At 36.5% G+C, this 22,412-nt stretch overlaps 1 protein-coding gene across 1 annotated transcript in view; it reads left to right on the top strand.

Moving 5' to 3' along the window:
* LOC110018739 (E3 ubiquitin-protein ligase UPL2-like) overlaps positions 1-21,045 on the top strand; it is a 67,519-nt gene extending 46,474 nt beyond the window's left edge. Inside the window, exons 3-17 of the mRNA XM_020716153.1 lie at positions 4,407-4,502; positions 4,586-4,789; positions 4,948-11,476; positions 11,690-12,774; positions 12,945-13,250; positions 13,329-13,536; positions 13,836-14,104; positions 14,204-14,529; positions 17,449-18,559; positions 18,638-18,784; positions 18,928-19,008; positions 19,286-19,511; positions 19,668-19,807; positions 20,085-20,191; positions 20,491-21,045. Of these exons, the coding sequence (XP_020571812.1) occupies positions 4,407-4,502; positions 4,586-4,789; positions 4,948-11,476; positions 11,690-12,774; positions 12,945-13,250; positions 13,329-13,536; positions 13,836-14,104; positions 14,204-14,529; positions 17,449-18,559; positions 18,638-18,784; positions 18,928-19,008; positions 19,286-19,511; positions 19,668-19,807; positions 20,085-20,191; positions 20,491-20,593 (10,938 nt within the window). The 3' untranslated portion in view covers positions 20,594-21,045. The remainder of the gene's footprint in view (positions 1-4,406; positions 4,503-4,585; positions 4,790-4,947; positions 11,477-11,689; positions 12,775-12,944; positions 13,251-13,328; positions 13,537-13,835; positions 14,105-14,203; positions 14,530-17,448; positions 18,560-18,637; positions 18,785-18,927; positions 19,009-19,285; positions 19,512-19,667; positions 19,808-20,084; positions 20,192-20,490) is intronic.
* The last annotated feature ends 1,367 nt before the right edge of the window (positions 21,046-22,412 follow it).

The raw sequence follows: 22,412 nt of genomic DNA, 5'->3' as shown, positions 1-22,412 counted from the left end.
TGGCAATTGCCTAGAAATCAGTGCTATGCAAAAGGTGCCCAAATAGAACTCAAAATCGATGTAGTAAAGTATAGATTATTATAGAATATTTGTACAACGAATTTAAGTAGTTTGTCATACCTTTGGCTACATTGTTAAAGAAATTTAATCATCATGATTTTGGAAATTAAAACTGCAAAATTTGAAAAGTTATTCTATCTAATATAGTTTAATACAATTGCAATCATTGTCATTGCTTCTCTTTAAAAATATTACTTATAATTGAAATAATTACTTCCTTTTCAACCTCTTGCTTCATTTGAGCAATTGCTTATGGTGGCACCAAATTTCTTACATGTTTAATAACATCTGCTTGATCCTTGTTATTGAAGACCAAATTCTAGACCGCTATTGAAATTTGCCTCATTGAGGTGAAGTGTTGCCTCAAGGTAGATTAAAGCATAAACCTCAAACTAAAAAATAAAAAAAAGCTCATAACATTAAAGAAATTCATAATAATTCCAATAATAGTTAAAAATTTAAAAATATAAACTTTAAAAGAAAGCTAAACTAACTAATTAAAACAAAAAAAAAAATATATTATAAACTTTAAAAGAAAGCTAAACTAACTAATTAAAACAAAAAAAAAAAAAATATAATAAAATTAGTTAAAAATGCAAATGAACAAGTATTTAAATTAAAAAGAAAAGTTAAGAAAAATTAAAATAAAATTTGTTAAAAAGAAAAATGTTTGAAAATAAAATAAAAAATAACTTACAAGAAAATTAAATTGAACCAATTTAAAAAATAATCTGAAAATTAATTAAAAAAATAAAAAATAAAATTGAAAAATAAAGAAGAATAAATTGATCTAAACTTTAAACTTAAATCCTCTTATGTGTAAACTAAAAGTATTTCTTTTTTTTACGGAGATGTTAGTTTGAAGCAGTCATCTCATGCACTTTTAATCTCAATTGCAAAAAAGACTTAGCAAAGTTGAGCTTAAGGTTGTTTGAGCACAAACATGTTTATCGGAAGAATGTTTAAGCTTTATTTGAGCATGATTCAAGCTAATAGTGTTTTAGCTAAGCTTGTTTAAATTTAAGCTTGCTCAAGTTTGGTTCATTTTGTCATCATCGAGCCTAAATGAGTAGCTTGTTTATAAGTTTAAATGAGCTTTATCAAAACTTAATCATCTGAGTTGGTTGAGATTAATATAATATTTTAACTTAATTTTTAAAAAATATTTTAAAAATATTTTAAAAATAGCATATGTGATGGAAATTGATAAATATATCAAGTTAATCAACAAACATCCCCACCGATTAAATTATCTACAAGCTTCATCTTTCGAGCTCTTCTTTTTTCTTTTAAACATTACAATGTTAACACTACCTATGATGTGGTACCAAATAAACTATGTGAATCACTATATATATGTAATTAGTTAATTGAACTTCTTAACAAGCTTTAGGTCAAGTTTTATAGAAGCTTCTTAATAGGTTTGTTCCTGAGTTTTAAATGATTTTCATGATCATAATGAATTGAGCAACAAGTTGTTTAAACTTGTTGGTTTAACAATCGAATATTCATTTATTTGTTCATACTTGTTCGATTAGTTAATGGAATAATCTTGAACGAGTTTTAATCGAGCTGATTCATGACTAACTTGTCGAACATTTGGTTTATTTATATTTCTTTGAGGCATTTAACCTCAAGGCATGTGCTTTGAATGAAAAAAGGCGTAAGACTTAGGCTAAAAGAATCATGATCCTGGGGGTACTTATTGGGCACTTCATTTGTAAGGAGTGCTCAAGGCAAGCGCCTTGAGCGGTTTTTTAAAAAGGAGTTGTGTTGAATTTTTTTTTTGTCAGTGGGTTATGCCTGGATTTTAATTACTCGGAGAAAAAGTGGTGGTGATTAAGAGAAGTGCAGGTAGAAAAAGCATAGAGAAGTTCGAGAAAATGTACTGTAAGCTTAAGAAATAGGGATACAATAAAGTAGGGAGGCTATAATTGCATAAAAATGAAGCTCTTGGCTCTCCTTGAGTTTCCCTTTTTATAGACAAAGATTTAGGTTTGAGAATTATAGGAATGACTATAGAATGTGCTATACATGTAAAAAGTACAAAGTAGAATACAAGAGGTGCATAGCCTAATGGCTTGGAATCAAACTCGGATTTAAAGGTAATTATCAAACTTGGAGAAGTCGCTAGCTTTTTTGATGTTATTTCCAAGTATCTCTTTGGACCTGAGCAATCACCTGAGATGAGTTGGTTTTCTAGTCCCTAGGTAACATTTGGTGATTTTTTCATGATTTAGTAGTGTATCCCTATAGTAGGCCAATGAGTTCGCCTTTATTCTTGCGTGCGAGTTTCTTGAGCTTGATTGGCGAGTTTGTCTTAAACTTTCTTGATGGGTCCTCTTGAGACCTAGTTGCAAGTTCGTGTTGAGCTTGGCCTGCTAGTGTTTCCTTGCCTTCACTCAAACAAGCCCATTCTTAGGGTTTACATGTTGTAATTCAAGAAAATTCCTTCCATGTATTTTATTGAACACATTGTGTTTTATGTTTAGTTTTTTTTCCTTAAAGAATGTTTTACGAAAAGTGCAGAACCAAAATACAGCACATGGAAATACCCAACGCAGTGTTGGACGCTTCAAATTGATGTGACTTTTTTACCTTTGATACCAAACAGCTTGGATTTAAACCATCACCTCTCCTTTGTGAGATGGGGACAATACCTTGGGCTTATATTGGCTAATTGATAAATTTTATTTTTTCTGACTAATTTAATTACTATTTTGTAGTTTTCTATGCATACCAGAAGATTTATAAGTTTATTATTTGCTGTTATTTTATGCGGATAATTAGTTCTTCGCTCCACTACTAGAACTTTTGGCCTTTTTGTGTAGATGCTATTTATTTAATAGTTGTGTGTTATATTTAAAAGTTCTAAATTATTCAGCTTTTGTCTGAAGCCAATATCTGTTTATTATTGGTAGGAAGCTTATATTTATTACTATTTTTGTTTGTTATAGTGATGCCATCGTTCATAGTTTTTTTAAATGTTAGCTATTTCGTAGTGCTAATCATTTATATCAATTTTAGCTGATGATTTATAACAATGACCTATTAATTTGACCTAATTCATATTTATTTAGGTTTTAATTAATTATAGTAAGATTAGTAATACTAGTTAGACCCAAGGAGAAGCTGAATAAGTTAATTAGTAGTTCATACGGTGTAATCTATAAATATTAGGAATAAATAGTCTCTTTCAAATGTTGAAGCCCAGGGATTTCTTGAAAAACATTAGTAGACATGATTATTTGCAGATGCTATCCAGACCATTTGGAGAAATCAAACTGTTGATAAATTGTATCGAATTACTAAGTAGAGAAGCCCCCTAATAGGTCCAAGGTTCTCTTATATAACTTTTGCTAGCTGCCTTTGATTTGCACAGAAACATAGGTTGGCAGCACGGTTGCTTGCAGATAATGATTAGAACAACAGAGACAAACACACTCTATGATACATTGTATCATCAATTTCAAATCTTCTAAGTTGATCATGTTGGTATCATGTTAACCATTCTTCTCTGTTCATATCTAGTGAAAAATGTTTGATTGTTGTTTGCGATTAAGTGTTTTTTATGCATGCGAATTTCCCGCCTTAATCAGTAACCCTATTGAAGTAAGTTTGTAAACACAAACATATTCCTAAAACCGAATTTCATATTCTTATTCATGTCTAAAACCATTATTAAATCCTAGGTTATTTTCGACTTAGTAATCCGTGAAAAGAGAACTCATTAACATATTTGCAAATTTGGCAAAGACTAGCATATTACCACAGAATATAAAAATGAAAGTCATCCGCTCTTTATTTTTGGGATGTAATCTTTGTCCAAGACTCCTCGTTATACAGAATTTGTGGTGAGATATTGGTTTGTGACCTGTCATGTTAGCAAATGTGATTTAACTTATGTACAAACCGTTTAGCTAACTTGTGCAGAATCATTATTCTATAACTGTTGCAGTCATTCAGAAGGACGAATGATGGAATATGAACCAGGTAAAGTGGCAGGTTGTACGTTTTTGAATTTAAATATGCCGTATTTTTGGGACTACTCATGCCAATAATAAGTTGTTCCCGACGAACATTGTAACACTTCTTTATATTTAACAAATAAAGAGTACTGTGCTCATGCATTCAAAATAGCCAACAATATCTTTGTGTTTGTATTGTCCTTGATGACCAAAAAGAAAGAGGGGTTTGTACCAGCTTTGTATTTCAATTGGATCGTGCTGTACATTATCATGATTTATATTTAATTTTTCTCTTCTTTATGGCTTGCTGCTGCTCGATTCCGCTGACAGTTTTATATAGCTCATTTTTTTATGTAATAATAAATTGGGTGATTGCAGCCAGCAAAAGTCAAAGCATTCATTGATCGAGTGATTAAAAGTCCATTACATGATATAGCCATACCCCTTTCAGGCTTTCGGTGGGAGTACAATAAGGTCGCAAATATTATCATGAAAATAATTGTAATTTTTATTTGTTGGCAGTCGCTCATGCTATTAGTTTCTTGACTTGTTTTCAGGGAAACTTTCATCATTGGAGACCACTTTTTATTCATTTTGATACTTATTTCAAGACATACATTTCTTCTAGGAAGGATCTTCTTCTTTCTGACGTTAGCTTTGATGAAGACCCCTTTCCCAAACAATCTGTTTTACAAATCTTGAGAGTCATGCAGATAATTTTGGAGAATTGCCACAACAAGAGCTCATTTAGTGGTTTAGAGGTGTGCTCGACCTAACTTCTTTATTATTATTATTATTATTTTAATAACCCTAAGATGTTTTTTCTTCTTTTCACGCTAGCTTTGTACGAAGTTCATTGCAACAATTGATATAATTGAATCCATTTGCTATTAATTCATGCATTTATAATTTTCCACAGCATTTCAATCTTCTACTTGCATCGACTGATCCAGACATCATCATAGCCACGCTTGAAACTCTTTCCGCGTTGGTGAAGATAAACCTTTCCAAGCTACATGGTAGTGGGAAGTTGATCAGCTGTGGCTCTTTGAACAGCCATCTTCTCTCTATGGCCCAAGGATGGGGCAGCAAAGAGGAAGGCTTGGGTTTATATTCATGCATCGTGGCAAATGAAGGAAACCAGCAAGAGGGCTTAAGCTTGTTTCCATCAGATGTGGAAAACGAACGTGATGCAACACAGTGTCGACTGGGTTCAACCCTACATTTTGAATTTAGCACATCTGTTCCCCTAAATGCGGCATTGACAAGTGAGAAGAGCAACATGTCTAAACTCCATGTAATAAACCTTCCCGATTTGCATATGCAGAAGGAGGACGATCTAGTGATATTGAAGGACTGCATTGAACAGTTCAATGTGCCTCCTGAACATCGGTTCTCATTGCTGACAAGGATCAGATATGCACGGGCATTCCGCTCACCTAGAATGTGTAGACTATTTAGCAGGATCTGTATTCTTGCTTTCATTGTCTTAGTGCAGTCCAATGATGCCCATGATGAACTTGTCTCTTTTTTTGCAAATGAACCTGAATATACGAATGAGTTGATCCGACTTGTTCGGTCTGAAGAGTCTATTCCAGCAACCATAAGAGCACTTGCCATGCTTGCCTTGGGTGCACAGCTTGCAGCATATGCATCGTCTCATGAAAGAGCCAGGATATTGAGTGGTTCAAGCATTATATCTGCTGGAGGAAATCGTATGGTTCTGCTGAGCGTACTTCAGAAAGCCATTGCTTCACTCAGTAATCTTAGTGATCCATCATCTCCATTATTTGTTGATGCTCTCTTGCAGTTTTTTCTACTTCACGTGTTATCTTCTTCAAGTTCAAGCAGTGCCCTTAGAGTATCTGGAATGGTTCCGCCACTCCTACCACTTGTAACAGATAGTGATCCTGCCCATATGCATCTTGTGAGTTCGGCAGTGAAGACGCTTCAAAAGTTGATGGAGTATAGTAGCACTGCGGTATCAATATTTAAAGATAATGGTGGTGTAGAACTATTGTCTGAGAGGTTGCGAATTGAAGTAGATAAAATTATTGGTACGGTTGATGAGAGTAGCAGTGCTATGGTTATTGGTGATTCTTTTAGACATGATGATGATTACTTGTACTCTCAAAAGAGGCTTATTAAAATGTTACTTAAAGCATTGGGTTCTGCTACTTACTCTCAAGGAAATCCTGCAAGATCCCATAATGCCAATAATAATCCTTTGCCTGTTTCCTTATCGCTAATATTTCGCCATGTGAACAAATTTGGAGGTGACATATATTTTTCGGCTGTTACAGTTATGAGTGAAATCATACACAAGGATCCTACATGCTTCCATATTCTGGATGAAGCTGGTCTTCCTGATTCTTTCTTGTCATCGGTGGTTTCCGGGATCTTGCCTACTTCCAAAGCACTTGTTTGTGTTCCCAGTGGACTTGGTGCCATTTGTCTTAACAATAAAGGACTTGAAGCAGTCAAAGAAACAACTGCTTTGCGGTTTCTGGTGGATACATTTACAAGCAGGAAATATTTAGTAGCTATGAATGAAGGTGTTGTTCTTTTAGCAAATGCCGTGGAGGAGTTGTTACGGCATGTATCATCACTTAGAAGTACTGGTGTTGAAATTATAATTGAAGTCATTACGAAACTTGCTTCTTTAGGTGAAGATAAATGTGCTGATCCTTCTGAGGTGACAGATGAGAATACACCAATGGAAACAGATTCTGAAGAAAAAACAAATGAAGGTCATGATTTGGTCAGTGCAATGGATTTTGCTGTTGATGGTGTCAGTGATGAGCAGTTCGGTCAGCTATCTATTTTTCATGTGATGGTACTTGTTCATAGGACCATGGAGAACTCTGAAACATGTCGTTTATTTGTGGAGAAGGGAGGGATCGAAGCTCTTCTAAAACTTCTACTGCGGCCAAGCATTACACAGTCACCTGAAGGCATGCCTATTGCATTGCACAGCACTGTTGTTTTTAAGGGTTTCACTCAGCATCATTCAATTCCTCTGGCACAAGCCTTTTGTTCCTCTCTTAGGGAACATCTTAAGAGAGCTTTAAGCGGATTTAAATGCATGGCTGGCTCATGCTTATTGTCTCGAGAAACTGCTGCTGACAGCGAGATTTCTTCCTCTCTATTTGTTGTTGAATTTCTATTGTTCCTAGCTGCTTCTAAAGATAACCGGTGGATAAGTACTTTGCTTACGGAATTTGGAGATTCAAACAAGGATGTCTTGGAAGATATTGGGAAGCTCCACAGAGAAGTTCTTTGGCAGATTGCATTGCTTGAAGATTCAAATTTTGATAACGAGTTTGAAAGCTCTTCTTCTTTAAATGATGTGCAGAGGACAGATTCAAGCACGAATGAAGCGGATGAACAAAGGTTTAATTCCTTCAGGCAGTATTTAGATCCATTATTAAGGAGGAGAGTTTCTGGTTGGAATATTGAATCTCAATTCTCTGATCTTATAAGCATATATAGGGATCTTGGGCGTGCTGCTGGTGGCTCACGAAGAATTGGTTCAGAAAGCCACTTTGCTTCACGATTTACTTCCAACATGCAACCATCTATAGGAAACTCTACCGATGCTAGTACCAGTGGCAAAAGTGAAGATGAGAAGCAAAAGTCTTATTATTCTTCCTGTCGTGATATGATGCGTTCACTTTCTTATCATGTGAACCTTCTATTCATGGAGTTGGGAAAAGCAATGTTTCTCGTATCTCGCCGCGAGAACAACCCTGGAGTTTTACCCTCTTCAGTCATATCTGTTGCCACTGCAATCACCTCAATCATGCTGGATCATTTGAATTTCAGTGGGTATGTCAGCCCTTCCGAGTCTGATGTTTCCATATCTACCAAATGCCGATATCTGGGTAAGGTGATCGACTTTGTTGATGGAGTAATAACTGACAGGCCAGAGTCCTGCAATCCTATCATGGTTACTTGTCTGTATACCTGTGGGGTTTTTCAGGCTATCTTAACAACTTTTGAAGCAACTAGTCAATTGCCCTTTACACTTAATAGGATGCCAGCTTCCCCAATGGAGACTGATCATGCAAGCATAAAACTAGATAAGGAAGAAGCTGATAATACTTGGATTTATGGGCCATTGTCAAGCTACTGTGTGCTGATGGATCATCTTGTGACATCATCTTTCATTTTGTCTTCCTCTACAAAGCAGTTACTCGATCAACCTTTGGCAAGTGGTAGTATCCCATATCCACAGGATGCTGAATCATTTGTAAAAGTGCTACAGTCAAAAGTATTGAAGGCAGTGCTTCCCATCTGGACTCATCCTCATTTTGCTGAATGTAATATGGAGTTCATTAGTGCAGTGTTCTCTATCATGAAGCATGTTATATCTGGTATTGAGGTTAGAAATGCTAGTGGAACTGGCACACGGACTGCTGGCCCTCCTCCTGATGAATCAACTATATCAATGATTGTAGAAATGGGTTTTTCCCGTGCCAGGGCTGAAGAGGCTCTCAGACAAGCAGGAACTAATAGTGTTGAAATAGCTACAGATTGGCTTTTCTCTCACCCAGAAGAACCACAAGAAGATGCTGAGCTTGCCCGGGCTCTAGCCATGTCTCTTGGAAGTTCAGATTCATCTTCGAAGGAAGTTGAAGTGACAGATGCTAATAGTCTTGACAACGGAGAGGAAGCAACTCTGTTACCTGATGTTGATGACTTGTTGTTGAATTGTTTGAGACTTTTAAAGGTAAAGGAGTCATCAGCATTTGCTGTTCGGGATCTGCTTCTTATGATTTGTTCCCAAAGTGATGGTCAAAACCGGTCAAAAGTTCTCAATTTTGTCATCAATCATGTGAAAAGTTGCACTAGCACCTCTATTCATGCCAGTGGCCCAACATTATCTTCCCTTTTTCATCTACTTGCCTTGATTCTTCATGAAGATATAGCTGCACGAGAAGTTGCAGCCAAGGCAGGTTTGGTAAAAATCTCTTTAGATATTCTCTCAGACTGGGATCGGAGTTTGTATGGTGATCAAAAACTCCATGTGCCAAAGTGGGTGACTGCATGTTTTCTTTCCATAGATCGAATGCTGCAGGTTGAACCAAAATTGACTCCAGAGGCCCTTGAATTAGATCAGTTGAAGCAGAACAACTCTTCAACACGAACTCCTGTTTTGATCGATGAAACCAGAAAAAAAGATTTTTCTTCTTCTTTAGGTCTTGTTTCTGGAGATTTGGATAAACATGATAAAAAAAGACTCCTGGAGATATTATGCAGATGTATAAAGCACCAATTGCCTTCTGAAACTATGCATGTGGCACTTCAGCTGTGTGCCACCCTAACTAAAGTTCATTCTGTTGCTGTTAATTTTCTTGAATCTGGAGGTTTGCATGCTTTGCTTAGTTTGCCAACTAGCAGTCTATTTTCAGGGTTCAACACTGTGGCAACAGCAATTATCCGTCACATTCTTGAAGATCCTCACACACTGCAGCAAGCCATGGAGCTAGAGATCCGTCACTGTCTTGCGACAGCCACAAATAGACATTCAAATTCTAGATTGACGCCTCGTAATTTTGTTCAGACTTTGGCCCTTGTCATTGCCCGGGATTCTACTGTATTCATGCAAGCTGCTCAGGCTGTCTGCCAGATTGAAATGGTAGGCGATAGACCTTATGTTGTTCTTCTAAAAGACCGTGAGAAAGAGAAATCTAAGGACAAGGAGAAAGCAGCAGAGAAAGAGAAGCAGACAGTTACAGAATCTAAGGGTACTTCTGGGGATGTGAGCACAGTGGCTCCTAGCTGCGCTCACAGTAAAATGCAAGATTCAAGTACAAAAAATGCCAAGATCCATAAAAAATCGGCCCACAGTTTTACCAGTGTGATTGAGCATCTCTTGGATGTACTTATTGCATTTACTCCTTCAAAAGTTGATGATACTTTCAGTGGCTCGCTTGGTACCTCGCCATCAGAAATGGACATTGATTCTAGTTTGGCTAAGGGTAAAGGAAAAGCAGTCGCACTTCCGTCTGAAGATAGCAAAACTATTAATGAGGAAGCTTCAGCTTCTCTTGCCAAGGCTGTTTTTGTCCTGAAGTTGTTGACAGAAATACTTTTGACTTACACGCCATCCATACATGTTCTGCTTCGCAGGGATGCTGAACTTAGTACCAGCCGTAGTTCTCTAAAAGGGCTACCTTTTAATAGTGGTGGGGGAATCTTTTATCATATCATTCACAGTTTCCTCCCATATCCGGGAATCCAAAAGAAGGACAAGAAAGCTGATGGAGATTGGAGGCAAAAATTAGCAACCAGAGCTAGCCAATTTTTGGTGGCCTCTTCCGTTCGCTCTTCAGAAGGGCGTAAAAGAGTATTTTGTGAGATCAGCAACGTCTTTAATGACTTTGTCAGTGTTGCTGGTGGTTGCAAAGCTCCTGATTCAAGTATGCATTGTTTTGTTGATCTGCTTAATGATATTCTTTCTGCACGGTCACCTACGGGTTCTCATATTTCCGCAGAGGCATCACTAACTTTTATTGATGTTGGTCTGGTTCACTCGCTGACTAGAACACTTGACGTTTTGGACTTGGATCATCCTGATTCATCAAAAATAGTCACCGGAGTTGTCAAGGCATTGGAACTGGTGACGAAAGAATATGTTCATTCAGCTGATAATGATTCTTCTAAGGGTGGCACTTCATTGAATCATACTTCTGATCAAATTCAAGGAGATTCTTCTAATAATGATGGAGATAGATTCCAGTCGTTAGAAACTATTTTGCAGCCTGAACGTAGTGAAGCAGCTGTGGAGCATATGGAGCCTTTTGATTCAGTTCATACTTCTAGAAGCTCTGATGATATGGATCACGAACGGGATATGGATGGAAATTTTGCACGTGAAACAGAGGATGATTTTATGCATGAAACTTCCGAGGATGGTGGGGTCTTAGAGAATGGCATTTCAACTGTTGAAATTACGTTTGAACTGCCACACAATGCTGGTGATGATGTTGGCGACGAAGATGAGGATGAGGATATGTCTGAAGATGATGATGGGGATGAAGTTGAGGACGATGAAGATGAAGATGAAGATGAGGATGAGGATGAGAATAATGATTTGGAGGAAGATGATGTCCAGATGATGCATCCTGACACTGATCATGATGACCATGAGATTGACGAAGAATTTGATGAGGATGTTTTGGAGGAAGAAGAGGAGGATGATGAAGATGATGGTGTTATACTGAGGTTAGAAGAGGGTGTTAATGGGATGAATGTGTTTGATCACATTGAGGTTTTCAGTGGCGGCAATAGTTTTCCTCGTGGAACACTTCTTCTTGGAAGACGCCAAGAGTTCGTTTCATCATCGTCTAATCGCTTGGGTAGAGCCAATGACCATAGTGTTAACCCAGAACACCCACTGTTGGAAGAACCATCTTCGTTATTGGCTCATCGAAGAAACTCTGGTTGGTTTATTGGTTGTTTCCTTGTGTTCACAAATATTATTATTAACCTTTAATTTTACTAGGAAATGATTTTATTTTGATCATTTTTATAGTTCTCTTATATCTTCAAAGGCGAACTTATACTTTTAATGTTTCATTATTAGAAGTCAAATTTATATAATCAAATGAGTCAATTTTTGGAATATACCTGAAATTGTTATTTTTTTCCTTCAGAAAATACTGTAGATATGGCTTTCTCAGATAGGCGTCAGGATAATAATTCATCACGTATGGATGCTATTTTCCGAACATTGCGGAGTGGAAGGCACGGTCATCGTTTCAGCATGTGGTTGGATGATAACCATCATCGTAGCAACTCTAGTGTGCCTTCAGTTCCAGAAGGCATAGAGGAGTTACTAATATCCCGGTTGAGGCGTCCCACTGCAGATCAACCTTCAACTCAGGATGAATCTCTATCTCTACCTCAAGGAAAGGATGTGCCCCATCAGTTGGAGAATTCAGAATCTGGCGCAGGAGAAGCACCTGCAATGGAAAGTGGAAATAACGGCAATATGATAGTCTCATCACCTGTTTCACTGGTAGATTTTTCGGGAAATGCTCATGATGGATCTGGTGCTACAGATATAAACCAAGAAAGAGAAACATCTGGTACAAATGAACAAGTTAGTGATATGCAATATGAGCGCAGTGATGCAGTTGTGCGAGACGTGGAGGCTGTGAGCCAAGCGAGCAGTGGGAGCGGAGCCACCTTAGGAGAAAGTCTTCGGAGCTTGGAAGTGGAAATAGGAAGTGTGGATGGTCATGATGACGGTGAACGTCAAGGACCAACTGAGAGGATTCCTTTAGGTGATTTGCAGCCAGCCAATAGGGCAAGAAGATCATCAGGGATCACTGCGCCTGTAATTGGCAGAGATGCATCTTTGGAATGTGTTAGTGAGATTCCACAACATCCTCAGGAAGCTGATCAAAATGCTTTGCAGGAGGAGAACCAACTTAACAGAACTGTAGATTCAGAATCAATTGATCCTACATTCTTAGAGGCTCTTCCTGAGGAATTACGAGCTGAAGTACTTTCTTCACGGCAGAATCAGGTAGGTCAGACATCAGGTGAGCAATCTCAAGCAGATGGAGATATTGATCCTGAATTTCTTGCTGCTTTGCCACCTGATATCCGGGAAGAAGTACTAGCACAACAGCGTGCACAACGTCGGAGTCAGTCTCATGAATTGGAAGGGCAACCTGTGGAAATGGATGCAGTTTCAATAATTGCTACTTTTCCCTCAGAAATACGTGAAGAGGTAAGCCTAAATTTCTGAATTTCCATCTTTTCTCTAACGTAAGAGGGATTTTTGAAGTGTTGTTGATGCTTTTTTTTGTTATTTTCATTTTTACAGATTCTATGATAATCATATTCTTTTTGAGATCTTTTGATAGATGCAAAAATTTACTAAATATCATTTGTTTTCAGGTGCTTCTGACCTCTCCTGATACTCTATTGGCCACTCTAACACCTGCACTTGTTGCCGAAGCCAATATGCTACGTGAGAGGTTTGCACATAGGTATCATAGTAGTGCACTCCTTGGTATGCAGTCTAGATCTAGGCGTGGTGAGTCCTCTAGACGTGGTGACCTGGTTGGATCGAACACGGAACGGAATGCTGTTGAGTCTGTTTCACGCAGGTCTGCAGTTAATAAACTTCTTGAAGCAGCTGGAGCCCCGTTAGTGGACACAGTTGCCCTGAAAGCCTTGGTTAGGTTACTTCGTGTTGTTCAGGTAATATTTTTCCTTTTAAAAAATTGTCCTTTTTAAATATATTTGTTTAACTAACAAATTCACATCTAAATTGCACAGCCCCTCTATAAAGGTCAATTTCAGAGGCTTCTCTTAAATCTGTGTGCCCATCAGAAAACCAGAACATCTTTGGTGCAAATTCTGATGGATATGCTGATGCTTGACTTGCGAGGATCAAATAATCTTACAGCCGATGACATTGATCCACCATTTCGTCTGTTTGGCTGCCAGAGCTATATTATGTATTCACGGCCTCAATTCTCAGATGGTACCCGTATATCGCTTTCTGGTTTCTTGGGTGCTTTTATTATAAGTATATGCAGATAAATTTCTTGCTATAACTGATTCATAATAGTAAACTAATGTCAATGTTTAAGAATGCCATCTAGAATCTCAGCTTTTTTTAAATATGTGATTCCGAAAGTAACTGGTTGTGATTTTGCCATACATAACCTATCATTGTTAATTAATTATATAAAGGAGATTATTCATTTTTAATAATATCTATTGTTATGTTTGGAGTCAACTAGTTTTACATTGGCCATCTCACTATTTTGGTAAATTTAGGGGTGCCACCTCTTGTTTCTCGACGTCTTCTAGAAACTCTGACATTCTTGGCCCGGAACCATCAATATGTGGCAAAACTCTTACTTCATCATGAGGTGTCAGGTCCGAGAGCATCCGAAGTCGGCAAATCCAATCAAGATCGTGGCAAAGCTATCATGGAAGAAGATAAACCTGAAGACATCATTGGGAAGAGAGACTTTTCCATTGTTGTGCTGCTTAGGCTGTTGAATCAGCCATTATATATGAGGAGTGTAGCTCATCTTGAGCAGGTATCTGGCATGTACTATTTTATGGGTATTATGTATATGCTGGATTTCTTCGTTTACACGACTTAATTAATTAATAATTTTTTTTTTTCAATTTCTTAGCTCTTAAATCTTCTTGAAGTCATCATGATCCATGCGGAGGGTGATGCTGTTCTTCCCAAACAATCGGCAGGGCCTTCTGAGCAACCATTGATCTCAGAGGGTGCCATGCAAGATATACATGTGAATAACGATGCACCTTCTGTGCAACCATCTGGTTTAGCGAGTAGCACACAGAAGGTGCAGGTTGATAGTGCTTCTGCTTCTGCTGCTATTGGGGATGGGTGCTCTTCGAAGGTTGATAACAGTGAGCAGGATCCACGTGCTGTTCTTCTTGGTCTTCCACAGACGGAACTCCAGCTTCTGTGCTCTTTGTTGGCTCGAGAAGGGTATGCATGTTTGAAGATTGACATAGTTATTTTTCTCTGTGCAATGTCTTGATTCCTTTTTTACACTGGTTTGTGGTGTCACGTTAATACCTTAAATTTTATGTCTACTTTTTGTCCCTTTGCTAACAGGATGAATATTAGCTGTAAAAGTGGGGGTTATATATGTATTTCAAATCGAGTTGATTTTACGTTCTGCCATGCGGTGCAGTCATGCCCTTTTCTTTGATGATCTAATCTGTATTTAACTTTTTTTCTTCCTTTTCGTGAATATTGTATTGGGGGGTTAGGATGGACCTGATTGCATGACAATTTGTAAATAAAATAGAAAGAAGATAGTGCTCATTATTTGCCTGGAATTCTATACAGTTTCATGCTCTATTGCGGTTGTTGGAAATTTCACTATGGTTTTGATTGTGGACTTATCATCCCTCATCTTAGTGACTTATCAACCACCACTATTAAATGGCATTTTATGACTTTACTCGAAAGTTTCTCAACTTAAATCAAGTTGAGTGCCAACTTAAGCACGTCTTATTATCAAGTTCATTCAAATTGACCTGCTAACCAATTTCAAACTCATGTCACTAGCACTAATGATAGCCAAAGGCCAGTATTAGCCAGGTTCATGATTCCCAACAACTTACTTTTTCAAAATTTCAGGTGTGTGGTGCTATGTAAAGAAACACTTCAAATCCAACAGCCAAGAGTAAATAGGATTTGTAATAGAGAAATTTAAAGCATCATCCATCTCTTCAGTGTTCGCATTGTTCTAGTCATTATTCTTATATTCATTCTTCCTCAATTCTCTGTAATTTTTCTTTTTAAGTGGTTGGTTTTGCCACAATTCCAACACTCTATGTTTTGGCTTTTCTTTAACTTCTTATCATTCTTTGTCTTTCCCCTGTTATTATTGCCATTGTTGGAATGTCTCTAAAAATCATACCCTATTCTCATCATTTAAAGCTGAATTTGATATTGATATTACTTCGAAGTCTCTTTTGAACTTCCATCAGAATAATATCAGTCTTTATTAAGCCTCTGTTTTGTATTTCTTATCGAATTGTTCAAAGCACTCATATGTTCTTAATTATTCAGTAATGAAGCCAATTGATAGATGGTACATATCTCATCATCAAAATTAATCTTCACTGATATGAATTGATTAATGATCATGTTGAGCTTGTTTCGATGTTCCACCACAAAACCACCTTCAACCATTCATACATCAATATTTTTTCATTAAAATATACCTTGACATAATGAGAGCTTTGTATATTATCTGGCTTCTTTACTGTCCTCAACAATGTCAAAAGGATCTCTCTCAAGGTCTTCCTATCTATGAGATTCCTCTTGTCATCCTTCATAGTCTCAGGACGGTTGTCCAAGGAAAGTGCTTCTTGATATGTACATAATTCTCTATATTGCACCCTCCATGATATAAAGGTCATCCCATCAAACTTGGCTATTGGGTTAGATGTAAGTATTATGCCAAATGCATGGCAACCTTTTGAATATTGAAGGTTTTCTCAATCTATGGAGCATTTATGAATTCTGGCCTATAAAATAATACCTCAAAGAACTCGATGACTATCATTCTCTTACAATTAGATTTTGCCTTGAATATAGATCATTCAATGGATAGTTCAACCTGATAGTGACGTCTTTACTACTCTTTGATCTTTCAACTTAAAGAATGGCTTTACCATACCTTGAATCATTGATTTTCATCAGGATGTGTTGTTTGCTGCCACTTAATTTGCCTTATTATCAAAATTAATCTTTACCTATACCAATGGGTTCACTATCTCATTGATGTTTTTTCAGTGTTCCGTCTTTGAACCACCTTCAAATTGTTCTCTTACACTTGGATTTTGCCTTGAATATAGATTCTTTTATGTATTGTGCAGCTTGTTAGTGGCGACTTTACTATTCTTTGATATTTCAACTTTAAAAGATGGCTTTACCATTCTTTGATTCATCAATGGGTTCACGATCTCATTGAAGCTATTTCAATATTCCATTTCAAAATTACCTTCAACCATCTTTAGATTAAATCATTTTTTTAGCAAATATATCTTATGGCAAGTTATTCTTTTGCATGTCTGACAAAACCTTCATCAATTCTGCAATGGTCTCAATTGTTGCCGTTTGTGAGTCACATTTGTAGACTGTCAAATGAATCACTCCCAAAAACAGAGCATTAAACTGTTTCGACTCTTATCCTGAAGATTCTTAGGCTTATTGTCCAAGGAAAATTGTATCTTGTTAGTATATGGATAAACCTTTGTATGCACTCTTCGAAAGGCAATGTCCATGCCCATCAAATTTATTGTTCTCTAGTGTCGATCCTTTTTCACCATATAGCATAAATTAGGTGAATTTACTGCGAATGGGGATTTGCAACTGAGTTTGCATAAGGTGTTTCTTCCTATAGCATAAATTAGGCCACACAATTTTGCTTATTGATTGCATACTTAAATGTTTCCTCTGGATTAGATGCATGCGCTCTGGCAAAGAATAGTAATGTTTAATGAATTTTGTAGTTGTTTCTTAGTCTTTGGAGTATTTATCATCGCAACCAAGAAAATGATACCTTAAATAATTTATCGATTATCATGCTCTTACGATTAGATTTTCTTGAATAAAGTTTATTTTTTAATTTATGGATAGCTTAGTATTTCAAGTAATGATTTTATCAATTTTATAAATTCCTTTTAGCATTTTATTTAGCAATTGTTTTTTATTTTTTATTTTAGGATATTTCAATTTAAAATTAGGCTTTACAATTCTTTGAATCCATATTGCGTTTCTGTTAGTAGATGTATAGGGCCCATGAAATTGAGATGTGAAATACTTTTTTTTTATACTGATATTTTTTTTAACTAAACTATATCTTACCGATTTTTAATTTATTCTTAGGCTGTCAGATAATGCATATGTTCTTGTGGCTGAGGTTTTGAAAAGGCTAGTTGCAGTTGTTCCAACTTTTTGTCATCTGTTTATAGTGGAGCTAGCAAAGTCAATGCATAACTTGGTTTCATCTGGAATGAATGAGCTGCATCTTTATGGAGATGCTGAGAAGGCACTTCTTGCCTCCTCATCCTCCAGTGGGACTGCCATCTTAAGGGTTTTGCAGGCATTGAGCTCTTTAGTTTCTGCATTGCATGACAAGAAGGATCCCCAGCTCCTATCTGAAAAAGAATATGCAAATGCTCTTTCACAGGTGTTAGATATAAATGCATCATTGGAATCTCTATGGTTGGAACTCAGCAGCTGTATTAGCAAACTCGAGACTTCATCTGAATCCACTGCGGATGTGGATGTAATTGCGGGAAACTCTGCATTGACAAATGCGGGCTCATCATCTCCGCTTCCAGCCGGTACTCAGAACATTTTGCCCTATATTGAGTCTTTCTTTGTTACATGCGAAAAGCTGCATCCTGGGCAATCGGATGTAAATCAAGATTTTGCAGCTGTGACAAACTCTGACCTAGATGATGCTTCTACCAGTGGTCAAAAAGCAAGTGGGTTTTCCCTGAAAGTTGATGAAAAGTTGAATGCTTTTGTTAAGTTCTCTGAGAAGCATAGGAAGTTGTTGAATTCCTTTATTCGCCAAAATCCTGGACTACTTGAGAAGTCATTTTCTCTCATGCTGAAAGTACCTCGCTTTATTGACTTTGACAACAAAAGAGCTCACTTTCGTTCAAAAATTAAGCACCAACATGATCATCATCATCCTTCGGTGAGAGTTTCAGTCAGAAGAGCCTACATTCTTGAAGATTCTTATAATCAGCTACGGATGCGACCGCCTCAGGATTTGAAAAGCAGGCTCACTGTTCATTTCCAGGGGGAGGAGGGTATTGATGCTGGAGGCCTAACAAGGGAATGGTATCAACTTTTGTCCCGTGTTATTTTTGACAAAAATGCCTTGCTTTTCACAACTGTGGGTAATGACTCAACCTTCCAGCCAAATCCCAACTCTGTTTATCAAACAGAGCATCTCTCTTACTTCAAGTTTGTTGGTCGAGTGGTGCGTACATTTCTTCTTTTTTTACTTCTGCTGTAAACGCTTTTCAGTGGGTTTTCTGACATTCTTATCATTCTGTAGGTTGGTAAGGCTTTGTTTGATGGTCAACTTTTAGATGTCCATTTCACTCGATCTTTCTACAAACACATGCTGGGGGTGAAAGTCACCTATCATGATATTGAAGCTATAGATCCTGGTTATTACAAAAATTTGAAGTGGATGCTGGAGGTCTGCTATTTCTTATATTCACATGATTTATTTTTAAACATATTGCTGCTGCCCTATTCATTTCTTATTTTTTTTACCTTACTGCTGTTGCGTTTGCATTTTATTAATGCCCCAATAATTTATCAAGTTTTTTACTCTTGTAGAATGATATAAGTGATGTTTTGGATCTCACTTTTACCATGGACGCTGATGAAGAGAAGCTGATATTATATGAGAGGGCAGAGGTATGTGATGCTGTTGATTAATGACTATGTCTGGGACTAAAAGCTAGTTGTTATGAGGTTGCATCTACAATTTATGTTTCTATTGTTGAATCTGACTGTTTTTGTGTTTTATTTTTTATTTTTATTTATTTATTTATTTTTTTGACAAAAGAACTATAAAAGCCAGAGTATAATACAAACTTTATCAGTATATTTTCTGTAACATTTATGTACTATGTAATGTCATAATTTATGATAAATTAGTTTTACTTGGCTAAGTAAAAGTGTGTTTGCACAGGTTACCGACTGTGAGTTGATTCCTGGTGGTCGAAATATTAGAGTTACTGAAGAAAACAAGCGTGAGTATGTTGACTGTGTTGTGGAACATCGCCTTACAACAGCTATTAGGCCGCAAATAAATGCATTTTTGGAAGGATTTAATGAATTGATATCTCGTGATCTAATATCCATCTTTAATGATAAAGAGTTGGAGTTATTGATTAGTGGCCTTCCTGATATTGATTGTAAGTGGCTTCCGTTAATCCCTTTTACTTGTCTGAATCATTTTGTTTTGATTTTTGTTTTTCTAGAAATATATATGCGCCTGCGCTTTTAATTTGATAATAAAATTATTATACACTTATGGTTCTATTTTCCCCATGTTTTCTACTCTATTACAGTGGATGACTTGAGAGCAAATACAGAATATTCTGGTTATAGTAATGCATCACCAATCATTCAATGGTTTTGGGAGGTGCTTCTGGCTTTCAGCAAGGAGGACAAAGCACGATTCCTTCAGTTTGTGACTGGCACCTCGAAGGTACTTTTTGCAGTTCTGCATGTTCCTTTACCTCTTGGATGTACCACTGATTTTCCTATCTCATAATGAAATAAGAATCCGATCAGAAAAGATTGTGATCCTAACATATAACTGTGTTTACTGGAATTACGTTTTCACAACAAATTTATGATCTTTTGTGCACTAGCCACACTAGAATTACCTGAAATTAGTTTTTTTTTATTATTATTTTTTGGTAAATAAAAGCTTGAAGGAGCATTTTTTCGGTTCATGGTAATTTTTGGTGCTTTGTAAGCAGGTTCCTTTGGAAGGATTTAGTGCATTACAAGGCATATCGGGTCCTCAGAGATTTCAAATCCACAAGGCCTATGGCAGCACTAATCACCTGCCTTCAGCACACACATGGTACGCATCTTTTATTTCTTCAACTCTGTCATTCCTCTCATTTAAATAATGCATGCATATATTATCCTGATTATTAAAATATAGTTTATGGTAGCATATATGAGAAAATTTATCATCCGGTAGGTCCACTCCTTTAGATGATCTTCCAAGGTTTTCACATTTTGGTGGCCCTCGACTAATTATTTTTCCAATTCAGCTTTTTTGTTTTTTTTAGGGGCTTCACGTAATTATGAGTTTTCATGTTATTAATTAAGCACCGGTAAATGAACCAGTTTCGTTTTCTTTAAATTTTTATACAGCTTCAATCAGCTCGATTTGCCTGAGTATTCTGCCAAAGAACAGCTACAGGAGAGGTTGCTATTGGCCATTCATGAAGGGAGTGAGGGATTTGGATTCGGTTAAGTTTCAGCGGGCATCAGCGAGCTGCTCGACTCTGTACATAAAGTATAGGATGCAAGCAAGAATGATTCAGAAGAGGTCATCATAATGGAATCCCTAAAACAATCTAACCGACCCTCTCTCTCTATTTTTTCGAAGAAACAAAAGGGTTTTTTGTGGGAGGTTGGAGCAGCAGGCTTCAATCATGACCAGCATTCATAGTGTGTTCTGATTGCATTGAAGGGTTGGGATTCTTGGATCAAGTGGCAGGCTTCAAGACCTTGATGCTCTGTTTGGGTATCAGCACATATATTTACATACATTGCTTTTATGTAAATGTTATAATCTTGATTTTGGTTAATATCATTGTAGACCTTGCTTGTCCTTTACTTTATGTCATTAATAACATTGTGCTTGAACAATTTTCAGCCTAGATGATGATTTTAGCGAACGTATGGAATTCTTTTTACTATTCATTTAATTGGGTATATTGAGTAAAGATCAAATATATATGAACATGTCTTAAGTTGTCAGCAAAAATTAAATTCCTGTCATATGAAGTCTCTCCAAACTGTATATCTTAAAAATAGCTTGCAATTATATTTTAGAATTCAGAGTTCATGTGACAGGCTTTTGTCAGTATTGATGTGTTAAGTTCTCTTATAAATAGGTGAGAATTAGGTGTCACGTGTGCTGTAAGGCATAGTTTTTAGACTAATTCTTGTGATTTGTGGGTGAAAGTTTAGCAGGTTAGAAGCAAAATTGACCGAGCGCATGAAATTTAAAGACTTTGATATGGAGAAGTAATAAGAATGGGTGGTGGAGGTTAATACTAAAATTGACCTGCTGTTAAGATATTAGGAGAGAACTTGGAAAGTCATGATTTCTTTGAAGTCATTGAATGTTAAAGGTTGACCATAGAAATGCTAAAATTCATCCTTAGCTGTGTTTGTCCTGCCTGGGGATTAACTTTTTAAGGTTGGCCACACTAGAATTACCTAAAATTCTTATAGGTAATTTCATGTTTGAAAAAAAAAGCATATTTGAGCCATTTTTTATGGGTTCATAAGGTATTATGCTGCTGCTAGCCTACGGATCAGTTATGAAAGCTGCATTCGATGAAGGGTATGAAGGTATGTTTGCTTATTTTTTGTGCATCTAGGCTTCATTTTGTAATTTTTTGTGAGGATAGCTGTAAAGTTGTTATGATATAAATATATATATTTTTTGAAAGTTGATGGGGGTAAATATTTATTTTTAAGCAAGTCGGACTGCAGTTTTTTTCAAGGCTATTGAATATTAACAAATTTTATTATGTAAATTATTTTGTCCACATAAATTTTTGGAAAATAGCACGAAAGTATTCACTCAAATGCAGTTGTGGCTATTTGTAACAGAACACTGAAAAAATTGTCTCAAATGGGCCTTGAATTCTTTTGTCAGCATTCATGTTCAAGATTTATTTTGCTTCCAAGTTCATCATGTGCATGATTTCAAGAGTTTTAAAGAAGCAATGGAACCTATAAAATTTTTCAGAAAATAATTTGAATTTCAAATTGTGTATGCTTTAAATGATACTATGTTGTGTTTTAGATGATTTTGATGGGTGGAATTGGATTTGGTAAAACTTGTAGTATATGTGCGCGCTCCAAATAATTTGAATTAGATTTTGTTGTTAGCGAACAGCTCGTGTTCGGCTCGATCGCTATGTTAACGAGCCGAACACGAACAAAACTTTTGTTCGTTCGTGTTTGACTCATTTTGATTCAAAATATTGCTCATCAATTATATATATATAAATTAGATTCAAATTTTATTTTAATATAAACAATAATTTTTAAAT

The sequence above is a fragment of the Phalaenopsis equestris genome, unplaced genomic scaffold (genome assembly GCF_001263595.1).
Source record: "Phalaenopsis equestris unplaced genomic scaffold, ASM126359v1 Scaffold000036, whole genome shotgun sequence".
Classification (NCBI taxonomy): domain Eukaryota; kingdom Viridiplantae; phylum Streptophyta; class Magnoliopsida; order Asparagales; family Orchidaceae; genus Phalaenopsis; species Phalaenopsis equestris.
Note: the sequence above shows the minus strand (reverse complement) of the source record. Positions and strands in the feature narration are given on the sequence as shown.